This window comes from Mustela nivalis (genome assembly GCF_964662115.1).
Source record: "Mustela nivalis genome assembly, chromosome: 3".
Lineage (NCBI taxonomy): Eukaryota > Metazoa > Chordata > Mammalia > Carnivora > Mustelidae > Mustela > Mustela nivalis.
Genome location: NC_139022.1, coordinates 4,694,056 through 4,706,646, shown reverse-complemented (window position 1 = coordinate 4,706,646; position 12,591 = coordinate 4,694,056). Strand labels below are relative to the sequence as shown.

General features: G+C 60.3%; 1 protein-coding gene across 24 annotated transcripts in view; it reads left to right on the top strand.

Annotated features, from left to right (window-relative positions):
• The first annotated feature begins 530 nt into the window (after positions 1-530).
• Positions 531-12,591, top strand: part of OBSCN (obscurin, cytoskeletal calmodulin and titin-interacting RhoGEF) — a 142,710-nt gene continuing 130,649 nt past the window's right edge. For 12 of the 24 annotated variants that reach the window (XM_082723986.1, XM_082723981.1, XM_082724002.1 and 9 more), the window contains exons 1-9: positions 851-1,032; positions 4,057-5,064; positions 5,944-6,213; positions 6,606-6,866; positions 7,555-7,863; positions 7,994-8,260; positions 8,859-9,137; positions 9,483-9,758; positions 10,317-10,592. In XM_082723986.1, the coding sequence (XP_082580112.1) occupies positions 4,083-5,064; positions 5,944-6,213; positions 6,606-6,866; positions 7,555-7,863; positions 7,994-8,260; positions 8,859-9,137; positions 9,483-9,758; positions 10,317-10,592 (2,920 nt within the window). In that variant the 5' untranslated portion in view covers positions 851-1,032; positions 4,057-4,082. Of the gene's footprint in view, positions 1,033-4,056; positions 5,065-5,943; positions 6,214-6,605; positions 6,867-7,554; positions 7,864-7,993; positions 8,261-8,858; positions 9,138-9,482; positions 9,759-10,316; positions 10,593-12,591 lie in introns of all 24 variants that reach the window. The other 12 variants (XM_082724001.1, XM_082723990.1, XM_082723979.1 and 9 more) reach the window with 6 other exon arrangements.

The window sequence follows — 12,591 nt, the reverse complement described above, 5'->3', positions numbered from 1 at the left end:
CCAGGAAACTCTCTGGGTCCTGGTTAGGCCCCACCAGACAGAGGCCACTTGTCCTCCAGATGGGCCTGGCATTTTGTCCATGCTTGTCCCTGCAGCAGGGCCATGGGGATGGAGTTGGGGACAGCCTTCCTGGGGGCACGTTTAGCACTGGCCACTGTCTTGCCTGCCCACCCCTGGTCCATGGCCAGGAAGGTCCCTGCCTGGTTTCTCAGGGATCCCCACTCCCATTTAAAGGTGCCATGGACACCAGGCCAGGTGCTGCTCGAAGGACCAGGGATAAAGAATCTGCCTTTGGCATGTGTGTGGTGGGGACAGATTGGGGCTGGTGCTGGGGCCTGTGCTGGCTTCTGGCTGCCTGCCTTTACCCCCTTCCAGAGGCTCAGGACTTCCAGATGACCATTGTTCCTCGGTCCCCCTCTCCCCTCTGGCTGGTTCTGTGTCACTTTCTAGTTGGCCCCCAGTCCCCCTCTCCCTTCTGGACAGTCTGGGTCTCCGCTGGGTAGTTTTGGGTCCCCCTGTCCCTCTGGCTGATTCTAGGTCCCTTTCTGGGTGGCCCCAGGTCCCTTTGAGGTGGTCTTGGGTGCCCCCTGGGTGGTCCTGGGTCTCCTGGGCTCCTTCCTGCCTAGTATCCTTCCAGGATACTAGTCTGAGGAGGGGTCACCACCAGGTGGGGTCCCTGCCCCACCCACGTCATCGCTGCCCCTGCACCCCCACACCTGGCCACCCAGAGCCTCTGCCCTTTGCCTCCCGGGGCTGGGGGTGGGGGTGAAACCAGATCGCAGGCAGTGACACCCGGGCTATTTTGGAGCTGGGCTGGGCTGGCTGGTGGTGGGGGCGGGCCCAGCCTTCTCCAGCTGACAGCGTCTGCCTGTCCTTTCGTCCCCGTCCAGTCTGAGGACCGGCCAGAGAGTGGGCTGCTGGGTGGGAGCCGTGTCAGTCCTGGGCCCGTGGAGGGAGGTGAGACCCAGCAGCCCCTGTTCCATCTTCTGTGCCCTACGCCTGGGTGCTGCTCCCAGCCTCCCGTAGAGACAGGTGAGGAGGCTGATCAGGCAGGGTGGGAGCCATTCCAGGCCTAGCCCCTCTCCCCCAGGGCTATTCAGTTGAAGGTCAGGGCACTGGGGTTGAGAGGGGCCTGGGGAGGGGTGTCTAGCCAGGTTGTGTAACTCCAAGGGTTGGGACTTTGGAATATGGGCCCTGACCCCGCGGTGGCCTGAGCTGAGCCCCTCTTGCGGGGAGAGAGCACTGGGGGTGGGAGACCAGGGGGCTGTGGCGTGCATCCACCTCCTCCTTTGTGGCCCCCTGCTCCAAAGGAGGCCTAGGGGTCTGGCCAGCCCTTCCCCCAGCTCTGCGGAGATGGATGGTTGCTGACAGCTGGGGCTATTTTGGGCCTGTTGGCTCAGCAGAGGGGACAGCCAGAGGGGCACTGACACCTGACTCCAGGAAAGAATTTCCCCTGGAGTTCGGGAGGCTGCCAGCCCAGGGGTCCAGACTCCAGGAGCTGTCGCTGGAAGTCTTTACTGGAAGGGTGGGGGTGGGGGAGGGGGGGTGGCAGGGGTTCCGGGGGGTGGGGGGATGAGGTGGGGGAGAGGGGCAGCAGGGGCTCCAGGGGACCAAGGTTCTGTAGTCAGGCTGCCAGCCAATTCCCACTTGGGCCCATGAGGAGGACCCAAGACTGGCCAAGTTCTTGAAAACCAAGGATGGAGGCTGTAGGCAGGGCTCACGTCAGCCCTCAGGACTCCGAGGGTCCAGAGGCATGACCCTCTCGTGGTCATGGTGGGGGTGGGGAGGTCATAGTGTCCATGTGGAGGGAGGCTGCTGCCAGTGACAAGTTGGGCCTCCAAGGAGCAAGGAGTCCACTCTGAGGGAGGAAGGGGCTTCCCTGGGGAGCTGAGGCTGAAGTCCTAGCCAGGTGTCCCTTCCTAAGCCTCCCACTCCCCTCTGCATGTCCCAACCCAGCAGGAGTCCCTCAACTCGGCCTGAAGGAGTGTGGCTCTGGAGTCCGTGAGCCAGCATTTTGGGCACTGCGGCCCTATGGAGCAGTGGGGATGCCTGTCTGGGAGTGGTTGAGCCTGTGGGAGCCCCCAGGGTCTCATGGGTCTGCTGCACTGAGGTGGGGAACACAGGCCTTTGACCAGACATCAGCACCATTCCTGGGGCCTGAGAAGATCTTGGGGTCTCTGCCCATCCTTCCCAGGCCAGAGGTCAGCCTGTCAGCTGCCAAAGGCCTGGGCTGCTTTCCCCAAGCACGTGTAGTGAAGGGAAGTCCTTGTCCCTTCCCTGTTCTCCTGGTCCCCCAGAGGCCACCAGCTGTGGAGGTGGCCCTCAGCCCCTGCCGGTTCATGAGCTCAGAGCACCTAGCTCCCAGAGCTGCACCTGGAGTGGTGGGGGTTAGGGTGCAGTGAGTGTCCTGTCTTGGAGGGAACTGCAGGCCAACCAGGAATCAGGAGGGGAGCCTAGGGAGCTCAGAGCTCAGGGCCTCTGGATACCCGGTGTCAGAGTAACCCTTCCCCAGAGAGACATTAAGGCCCAGGAGGGCGTCCATGGAGGCGGGGCTCGGGTGGCCGCTGGCCCATGTCCTCCCAGTCCCAGAGCTTGGCCAGCGGGGTAGCGGGGCGGGGGGAGGGCAAGGGACAGAGGTGCTGACTGCACAGTGAGTCAGCAGACTAGTGCAGGCTCACCTCCTCAAGGGGGATTAAGGGGGATTAGGCCCTGAATCACAGGACAGGAGCCCAAGGGTCCAGAACATCACCCCACTTGTCCCCCAGGAGCAGCCCATGCTGGAAGCCCAGCCCTGGGGTGGGGAGGGAGTTGAGGTGCTTGGGCCCAGCCCTGAGCCAGAGGGCCTGCTGTTCTTACAGAAGTGGGGCAGGGTAGGCTAGGCCCAGCTTCACCTTACCCACCTGTGCCGATGGCCAGCCAGTCCCTGGTAGCCTTTGTTATGGGGGTGCCAACCCTGTCCCCAAAGATCCCCAGCCAGTAGGGACACAAAGTCTGTAGAGTGACCAGGCCCTGCCAGTCAACCTGGCTAATCTCAGCCTGGACGTCTGTGGTTCCTCACAGGGGACTCTGCCTGTCCTCCCTGGCCTCACAGCTGACCATGTGCTGTCCCTGGGGGAGGAGCAGGTGCACACAGCAAGGGGGTGTGGGTGGCTCGGGGTGGGGGGCAGCTTGTAAGGGGTCCAACTGGCAGCCAGATTTCCGATCTCCCTGCTCATCAGGGTTGAGGGGACCTGGGAACCCCTGGAGGGGTGCTGACGGCCCAGTACACTGGACTTTCATCATGGGTGCTGCCTGGGGCAAGCCCGGCTGCGGCACCCAGAACCACAAGTGTGTCTTGGGAGGATGAATCTTGCGGAGGAGGAAGGGGCAGGGGACAAAAAGGGGCACATGGGGCAGAGGGCTCAGAGGGCAGTCTCCTGGGATGGAGGATCTGTGACCTCCAGGGCACCACAGTCAGAGGCACAGGCCAGCAGCAGGCACCCAGGGAAGGCCTCCCTGCCCAGGCCCCGTCCAGGTTCAGAGAGCCGCCTCCTCAGTGGGTAAGACATTTAGGAAGATTGGAGTCTCGGAATCCAAGAGGCAACAGTGTGTGGGAGACGGGGACTGGTCCCTTGAAGGCAGCTGGAGTTGGGGGGTAGGGAACACACACACACACACACACACACACACACACACACACAGGCAGGTCTGTGTGGAGAGGACAGCATGGCCCCAGGTAGGGAGATGCTGGTGAACAGAGAGGAAGGCGAGCCAGGGTGTTGGTGTGTTTGGGACAGGTACTCAACTGGACCTGGAGTTGGGGATGGGGTTAGAGCTGGGGGGACAGGAAGAGATAGAAAAGCCTGTTGTGAGGGAGGTGTGGCACCAGACTTCAAATGCCGAGAAAGGAGCCGCAAATCTGAATTTCTGTATCACCGTGCCTCGGACAGTCCTAGCTGTGGGGGCAGGGGAGATGAGGCGGAGGCGCGTGGGTGGGGGAGTGGTGTGGTGCAGGTCCGGGACTCGATCAGTACAGGGTCTTATCCCCACTATGACCTTCCCCCAACCCGCTCCTAGGTCCCTCCTGCCGCCCCCACCCCACCATGGATCACTCATTCAGTGGGGCACCCCGATTCCTGACCCGGCCCAAGGCCTTCATGGTGTCGGTGGGCAAGGACGCCACGCTGAGCTGCCAGATCGTGGGCAACCCCACGCCGCAGGTGAGCTGGGAGAAGGACCAGCAGCCCGTAGAGGCGGGTGCTCGTTTCCGCCTGGCCCAGGATGGCGACCTGTACCGTCTCACTATCTTAGACCTGGCACTGGGCGACAGCGGGCAGTACGTGTGCCGCGCACGCAACGCCATCGGTGAGGCCTTCGCGGCTGTGGGCCTGCAGGTGGACGCTGAGGCCGCCTGCGCAGAGCAGGTGCCCCACTTTCTCCTGCGGCCCACGTCCATCCGCGTGCGCGAGGGCGCCGAGGCCACGTTCCGCTGTCGCGTGCGCGGCTCGCCGCCTATGGCCGTGAGCTGGGCCAAAGACGGGCGGCGCTTGGGCTCGCCTGACGCCCCCAGAGTGCGCGTGGAGGCCAGCGGCGAGGCGAGCGCGCTGTGCATCCAGGCAACGCGGGCCCGGGACGGCGGCACCTACACGGTGCGCGCCGAGAACCCGCTGGGCGCTGCCAGTGCCGACGCGGCGCTCACCGTGGAGGCGGATGCGGACGCGGCGGGCCCTCCCGGGGCCTCCACTGCTGCGCTTCTGGCGCACCTGAAGCGGCGGCGCGAGGCGATACGCGCGGACAGCGCCCCGGCCTCGCCACCGGGTTCCGGCACGCGCACATGCACCGTGACTGAAGGCAAGCACGCGCGCCTCAGCTGCTACGTGACGGGGGAGCCAAAGCCAGAGACCGTGTGGAAGAAGGATGGGCAGCTGGTGGTCGAGGGCCGGCGACACGTGGTGTACGAGGACGCCCAGGAGAACTTCGTGCTCAAGATCCTCTTCTGTAAACAGTCGGACCGGGGCCTCTACACCTGCACGGCCTCCAACCTGGTGGGCCAGACTTACAGCTCCGTGCTGGTCGTCGTCCGAGGTGAGCTCAGGGTGCTGGGCGCACGGCCCCAGCATGTGGTCGCTGCCCAAGAAGCGACCTTCCCTCCCCCTGTCCTTTACACCTGCACTGGAATCAGTCGTGGAATCCAGAGGTAGAGTCCTGGGCAGCCCCCGCGTTCCCAGAGCCACAGAAAGAGGGGGAAGCAGATGACCCTCCGCCTGTCCTACTGTGTCTGTGAAAGTCACATGAGTGAGGAACAAAGCGCTTTGTCCTCAGCGCCCCCTCCTCCTGGGAGATGGTGGGAGGTGAGGTGGGGTGGGGGTGGGAGGCGGGCATTCCACTCCCTCACAGGATGCTTAGGGGGTCTCCCAGGCAGACTGGGGGAGAAAGGAAATGACACGGTTCCTCGGAGGTCCCTGCAGAAGCTGCACAGGGGAAAGTGCTCAGGGCAGCAGGGCTTGGCCCACGGCCGGCGCTCAGGGGGTTGAGCGGCAGCCGGCCCTGGTCCTACCGCCTCGCTGCTCGTGGGAGCGGGATCCCACCGGATTTTGAGGCCTGGGAGCAGCATCTCTGGGATACTTTTTGTGGCTTTAGGTGCCTCGTTTACAAACATCTTCTGTCTAAGGGGAGGGGGCTCTTTACCCCTGCCCCCTTACATCTCCCTACCTTCCTGGACTCATCCCTGCTGCTCCCCTGCCTTCCCACCCAACTCCTGTCCTGGTCCTCTGCCCCCATGCCAGCCCCATACCCGACTAACGGAGCCCTTGACCTACCCTGCTTCCTTCTCGCACCACAGCCTCTCTCCCTGCCCTGACCGCACTCTCCGCCCCCCAACCCCTCCTCCTCCACCTTCTCCCCGCTACTCTCTCCGGCCCAGACCCGCCGCCCCTGCCCCGCTCACGGGCCCTGTCCCCGCAGAGCCCGCGGTGCCCTTCAGAAAGCGGCTGCAGGACCTGGAGGTGCGGGAGAAAGAGTCGGCCACGTTCCAGTGCGAGGTGGAGCTGCCGGCCACGGAGGCCGCGTGGTACAAGGAGGAGACGCGGCTGTGGGCCAGCGCCAAGTACGGCATCGAGGAGGAGGGCACTGAGCGCCGGCTGACGGTGCGCAACGTCTCGGCCGACGACGACGCCGTCTACATCTGCGAGACGGCGGAGGGCAGCCGCACGGTGGCGGAGCTCGCGGTGCAAGGTGGCGGGGGTCACGGGGAATGGAGGGGGAAGGTGGGAAGGGACGGGGCGGGGAGGAGGAGTGGGGCAGCGGGCCGGTTAGGAGCCGGGAGGAGGTGCGGGGCAGGTGCGCTGCTGGGGTCGTGCTGGGGCAGTGCAGGGACCGACCCTAGGCTCGGAGGAGGGGCGGGCAGGGGGCGGGGCAGCGGGCAGGCTGGGGGCGGCTGGGGGCGGAGTGGCGGGGCGAGCAGAGGCGGGACAGGGGGCAGTACACAGTCGGAAGCGGGGCTCGGAGGTGAAGGGGCGGGCGAGAAGGGGCGGGCGGGGCGGAAGGTGGGCTTGGAGGAGGAGTGGTGGGCAGAGGACGCCCCCCCATCCAAACACCGACCAGTCCCCGGGCCCTGTCCACCACAGGCAACCTCATCCGGAAGCTCCCGAGGAAGACCGCGGTGCGAGTGGGGGACACGGCCATGTTCTGTGTGGAGCTGGCCCAGCCCGAGGACTCCATCCACTGGTTGAGGAACCAGGAGGAGGTGGTGGCCGGGGGTCGCGTGGCCATCACCACAGAAGGCACGTGCCACACGCTGACCATCTCCAAGTGCAGCCTGGAGGACATGGGCGAGGTGACCTTCATGGCTGGGGATTGCCGGACAACGACACAGTTCTTTGTGTCCGGTAAGGGCCAGGGCGTGCCCCTTGAATGGACAGGCCCTTTCCCCCTTCTTTTGTCCACTGGGCCACGCTGTACACTCTGGTCTGCTGTGGGGGGTAGGAGGGGTTTTGGGGGCTGGACCAACGGGTCATAGCTCTAGTTTCCTTGGACCCTTTCCTTGGACCTGGTTTGTTTGCTGCCCTCCTTCACTGTGGTCACCCCAGGTGACTGCAGAGTGGGAGTTCTGGTGACCGCCACTCTGCAAACCAAAGTAGAAGGTGCAGATTGTTCTAGAAGCACACAAATGGGCGAGAACAGCTGTGGGACATCGTGAGCGAGCATGTCTTCTTCCTGTGGCCTTTGCCATCAAATTTGTAGATTGGGGAGTAGGTCCCTCCTCCCACCCGTCTCCACTGGGTCAGCCTTTTGTTGGGGTAGGAATGCGCCCCTGCACACGGGTCTCAGCGCCCTCAGAATGGTTACTGTGCCCTGCTTTGGTCACTGTCAAGCCCGAGACCTGGAATCACAGATGGGGTTTATCCCTAGACCCCCTGGTCATGGGTCCACAGCATCCTTGTCCCTGCAGTCCCCTAGGGCCTTGGGCAGTCCAGACAGTGAAGGCATGCTCCCTGGAGGGCAGGGCTCATCTTGGATTGAGGGCTTGGGGAGGGAACTCCCAGTGAGTGACGCCTTGGGTGGTTTTCTGCCCAGCCCCTAGGAAGCCTCCGCTGCATGCGCCTGAGGCCCCCATGGTGAAATCCAGGACAGAGTGCTCCGTGACCCTTGGCTGGTCCCCACCACCCCACGGGGACCGCCCTGTCCCCATCGATGGTTATCTGGTGGAGAAGAAGCGGCTTGGTGCCCACACCTGGAGCCGGTGCCACGAGGCTGAGTGGGTGGGTGCGCAGGAGCTGACTGTGGCCAGCGTGTCTGAAGAGGGGGACTTCCAGTTCCGGGTGTCCGCTCTGAACAGCTTTGGCCACAGCCCCTACCTCGAGTTCCCAGGGACTGTGCACTTGAGTAAGTGTGGATGCGCTCCAGTTGCCTGCCCCATGGGCTTGCTGGGGGAGGCAGCACTTGGGCTGGGCTCAGGCAGAGGAGGGGCGGAGAGGGCAGAGGCTGACCACTTACTGAAGCCCTCACCCTGCAGCCCCCCAGCTTGCTGTGAGGACGCCCCTGAAGGCAGTGGAGGCTGTGGAGGGTGGTGAGGTGACCTTCTCCGTGGACCTCACTTTGGCCTTGGCGGGAGAGTGGTTCCTGGACGGGCAGGCCCTGAAGGCCAGCAGCATGTACATGATCCGTCAGGATGGCACACGGCATGCCCTCACCATCCACTCAGTGTCCGCCAGCATGCACGGTGCTGAGCTCAAGTTCGTGGCCAATGGCATTGAAAGCAGCATCCGCATGGAGGTCCGAGGTAGGAGAACCCCCAGCTGGGACCCCCAGGCCTCTGCCCTAGCAGTGGGGTGGGGGTTCCTGGAGCTGCTGCTTGTCCTGGGGCAGGTGAGCTCCTGGGTGATCTCCTGGATGCGGCAGGGTTGGGCAGGAGAGGGTGGTGGGAGGCAGCTTGCCCAGGGCTGGCAGTGGCCTCTCCCATGGGTTGTGTGGGTTGTGCATGGAGGACTGGGCTCAGAGCCTCACTCTTCTATCTGCCTGCTTCCCTCCCTCCCTCCCCTTCCCCTCTGCTGATTCTGTCACTCTGCTTCTCCCTGTTCCCTCATACCTGTCTCTCCCTGCTCTGTCCCCTCCCCATCCTTCCCCCCCCGTCCCTTCCTGTCCATTCCCTTTGTCCACGTCTGTTCACTCTTCTCTCTTCCTTCCCCTTCATTCTCTCTCTGTTCCCTCTACCATCCGTCTCCTCTGCCCACACCCCAATGTCCCTCCTGCATCCCCTCCTCCTCTGTCCATTCCCCCTCTGTCCATCCATTTCCCTGTCATTCTTCCTTCTGTCCCCTCCCCTGTTCTCTCCACTACTCTGTCCATGCGCCTTCTGTCCACCTGTTTGTGGCCCCAAGCGGCCCCAGGGATGACCACTAGGCGTCCAGTCACAACTGTGAGGGAAGTGCTGGCCCAGCTGCATGAGGAGGCACAGCTGCTGGCTGAGCTGTCAGACCAGGCTGCAGCGGTGACATGGCTGAAGGATGGCCACGTGTTGCCACCAGGCCCCAAGTATGAGGTGCAGGCCATGGCCGGACAGCGGGCACTGCTGGTGCGGGATGTGGTGCGAGATGATGCTGGCCTCTACGAGTGTGTCAGCCGTGGGGGCCGCATCGCCTACCAGCTCCTGGTGCAAGGTGACGCCTGCTGTGTGGTGGTCCATTTCCACCATGGCCATGTCCCCACGTTAGGTTCCCCTGCTCTGGGCAGACTCTAGGGGGTATGGGTGGTGGGAGTCACCATTTTCCATCTCTGTAGGGCAGTGGGGAGTGGGGCATGCTCAGCTGACCTTGGGAAGGATGGGAGAGGGGAGGCTCTGGTCAGCAGGGGGCGGGGCTTCCTAAGGGCAGGTGGCACTACGAAGGGGACCCTGGTCTGGGGGAGGCCTGCAGTCCCCCGGCGTCTCTGTCTGCTATCTAGCATAGGTGTCTGTGTGGCCAGGGCTCTGCTGGCCCCACTGACCTGCCTGGCCGCCCTTCCAGGGCTCACTCCCTTTCTGCACAAGGACACTGCTGGTGGCTGTGTGGATGCTGTGGCTGGAGGCCCAGCCCACTTCGAATGCGAGACCTCGGAGGCCCATGTGAGTGTGCACTGGTACAAGGATGGAGTGGAGCTCAAGCGCTCCAGCCAGCGCTTCTTGCAGGAGGACATGGGTTCACGGCACCGGCTGGTGGCAACCTCGGTCACCAGGCAGGATGAGGGTACCTACTCGTGCCGTGTGGGCGAGGACTCCGTGGACTTCCAGTTGCGTGTCTCCGGTGAGCCGCAGCCTCTGAGGCATGGTGGGTGGGGAGCAGGTCTGGCTTCATCAAGCACTGTGTCCAGCCCTTCCTTTCTTCCAAGAATGCCTGGGAGGTGCCGTTGCTCTTAGGGTTGGAAAGAGGAACCTCCCAAAGAACTAACATTTAGATGGAAAAAAGATTTGCGCATGGAAAATAAAAAATAAGAAGGAAACTTGTAGCCTTTTTGTCCTTTTGAAGATGAGGAAGTGAGGCAGACAAGACTCGGGGTCTGGATGCCTATGGGTCTGGCTCCTGCTAGAAGCTTCTGGGGCCACTTGGCAGATGCTGAGTCTCGGTCACTCTCCCAGGCCTCCCTCTATCTGTCGCTAGGCAGTGGCCTGGCTGTCCATCCTGGTTCTCAGAGGCTGCTCCCCCCCATGCCCTAGAGGGGTCAGGGCATCAGGTCCCCTTGTGCCTGAGGAGGGCTCTACCAGCAGCATCTGACTGTGAAGGATTCCCAAGTTCGCCTGGCTCCAGGACTTGGGAACCTTCCCTCAGTGGGGCTTCTGACCATGCATCCCTTTCTGTCTTCAGAGCCCTCTGCAGTGTTTGCCAAGGAGCAGCCAGCATGCAGTGAGGTGCTCTGCAAGGCAGGGGCCAGTGCCACCCTGAGCTGTGAGGTGGCCCAGGCCCAGACGGAGGTGACGTGGTACAAGGATGGGAAGAAGCTGAGTGCGAGCTCCAACGTGCACGTGGAGGCCAAGGGCTGCAGCAGGCGGCTGGTGGTGCAGCAGGCGGGGAAGGCGGACGCCGGGGAGTACAGCTGCGAGGCCGGGGGCCAGAAGGTGTCCTTTCGCCTGGACGTCACAGGTCAGTTGACATCCCAGGAACAGGCCTGGAGGAGGTGTTTGGGAGGAAGGTGTTTGTCAGGCCCACAAAAGGCAGTTATCTAGCGCCAGCTGACAAACACCCCGAAACTGTCGAGACAGTTGGCTGTGTGGTCAGGGGTTCAGGCAGGGCTCAGTGAGACCACTCCTTTTTGCTCCATGAAATGTGGGCTGGGGCAGGAGTACCCAGCCTGGCCTCGTCCATGTGTCTGATGTCCCAACAGGGCTTCAGTGCGTGGGTCTAGCCGGATGGCAAACCTCTGTCTCTGTATGATGTTGGCTGGGCTTACTCCTATGTCTGGGACCCCTTTCTCTGCTCCTGGTGTCTCTGCCCCAGGTGTGTCTCCATGGTGTCTTCATGGTGGCTCTGTTTCCCTCAGGGAACAGCAGGTGCTACCGGGCTTGTTGGGGTCTGTGCTCAGAGCATGACCACCACCACGTTCTGCTTCACACACCCTGGTTTCCAGGTCAGGAGGAAGTAGACCCCACTGCTGAGGGTGTGGACATAGGGAGGCTTTACTCATCAGGGACCGTTTCTAACAACCTCCCACAGGGACACCACAGGGACATAGGCTCTGTCTGCTTCTAGTTCTCTGCCACCCTGAGCACAAAATAAGGACCTTCATTATGCTTATTGCCTCCTGGTTATGAGATGGCTTCCACAGCTCCAGCCATTACATTTCAGGTGGGAAGAACTTACAGGGAGTATTTTTTGGGTCATTTTCTATTGCTGTGCAACAAATTATCACAAACTCAGTGGCCTAAAACATCTCTGATGGCCACACCCCACTGCAGATAGCCTGGAAAAATGAGCCCCTGACTTGACTGTCTGGGCTGTGGGACATCGAGGGTGGACACAGTGGGCCTGTGGTCCAGTGGGCAGTGTAGGTCTGCTGAGGGGCCTGTGTGTGTCCTGGGACTGCCCTGTGCCCACATGAGGTGGCTGCACCCTGAGTCTGGACATGTCCCCTTCAAGGCAGGCAGTGTATAGTTTTTAGTGTAGAAGACTTGTTGAATTTTTTGGTAAGTATGTTATTCTTTTTGATGTTTCCTTAAGTGGAATTATTTTTTAAATGTTAGTTTTTGAAGGTTCATCACTAATATACAGAAATAGAATTAATTTTGAATATTGCTGTTGTGTCCTACAACCCTGCTGAGCTGGTGTATTCAGCTATTAATTATCTGTGGATTCTTAAGGATTTTTTTTTTTATACAAAAAAGTGTCCCCTATATTGCACAGATAGTTTTACTTCATTATTTGCAGTCTGGATGCCTCTTATTTTGTTTTGATTACTGATTTATTATCTTTACTTGTTGTAGGTCTGTTCAGGTTTTCTATTTCTCCTGGGGTCTGTTTTGGTAGTCTGTGTGTTCCTATGAGTTCAGGTATTTCATCTAGAATTTGTTGGCATTCACTTGTTGATGGTGTTATCTGACCATGGTTTGTATTTCTGTAAGGTCTGTACTGGTGTCCCCACATTTGTTTTTGTTGTAATAATTTGAGTCCTCTAAATTTCTTAGTTGTCTAGCTAGTGGTTTGTCAATTTTGTTGATCTTTTCAAATGTTCTTCATTCTTTCTTTTGCCTTTTTATTCTGTTTCATTCATCTCATCTATAGACTTTATTTCCTTCTTCCAAATTTGGGTTCCACTTACTCTTCCTTTTCTAGTTTCTTAAGGTGTGAAGTTAGATTATTGATTTGTGCTCATCTTTTTTGACATAGGCCTATAATTTATAACTATGAATTTTCCTCTGAGCAGTGGTTTCACTGCATCTTATTAGCCTTGGTGTGTTGTGGTTTCGTTTCCAACTATTTCAAAATATTTTCTAATTTTCCTTACAATTCTTCTTCAAGAGTGCATTGTTTCCTTTTGGCAGATTTGTGGATTTTCTAGTTTTCCTTCTATTAGTGATTTCTAGTGTCACTTATCTGTGGTTGGAAAAGATACCCTGTATGATTTCCATCTCTTTACATTTACTGA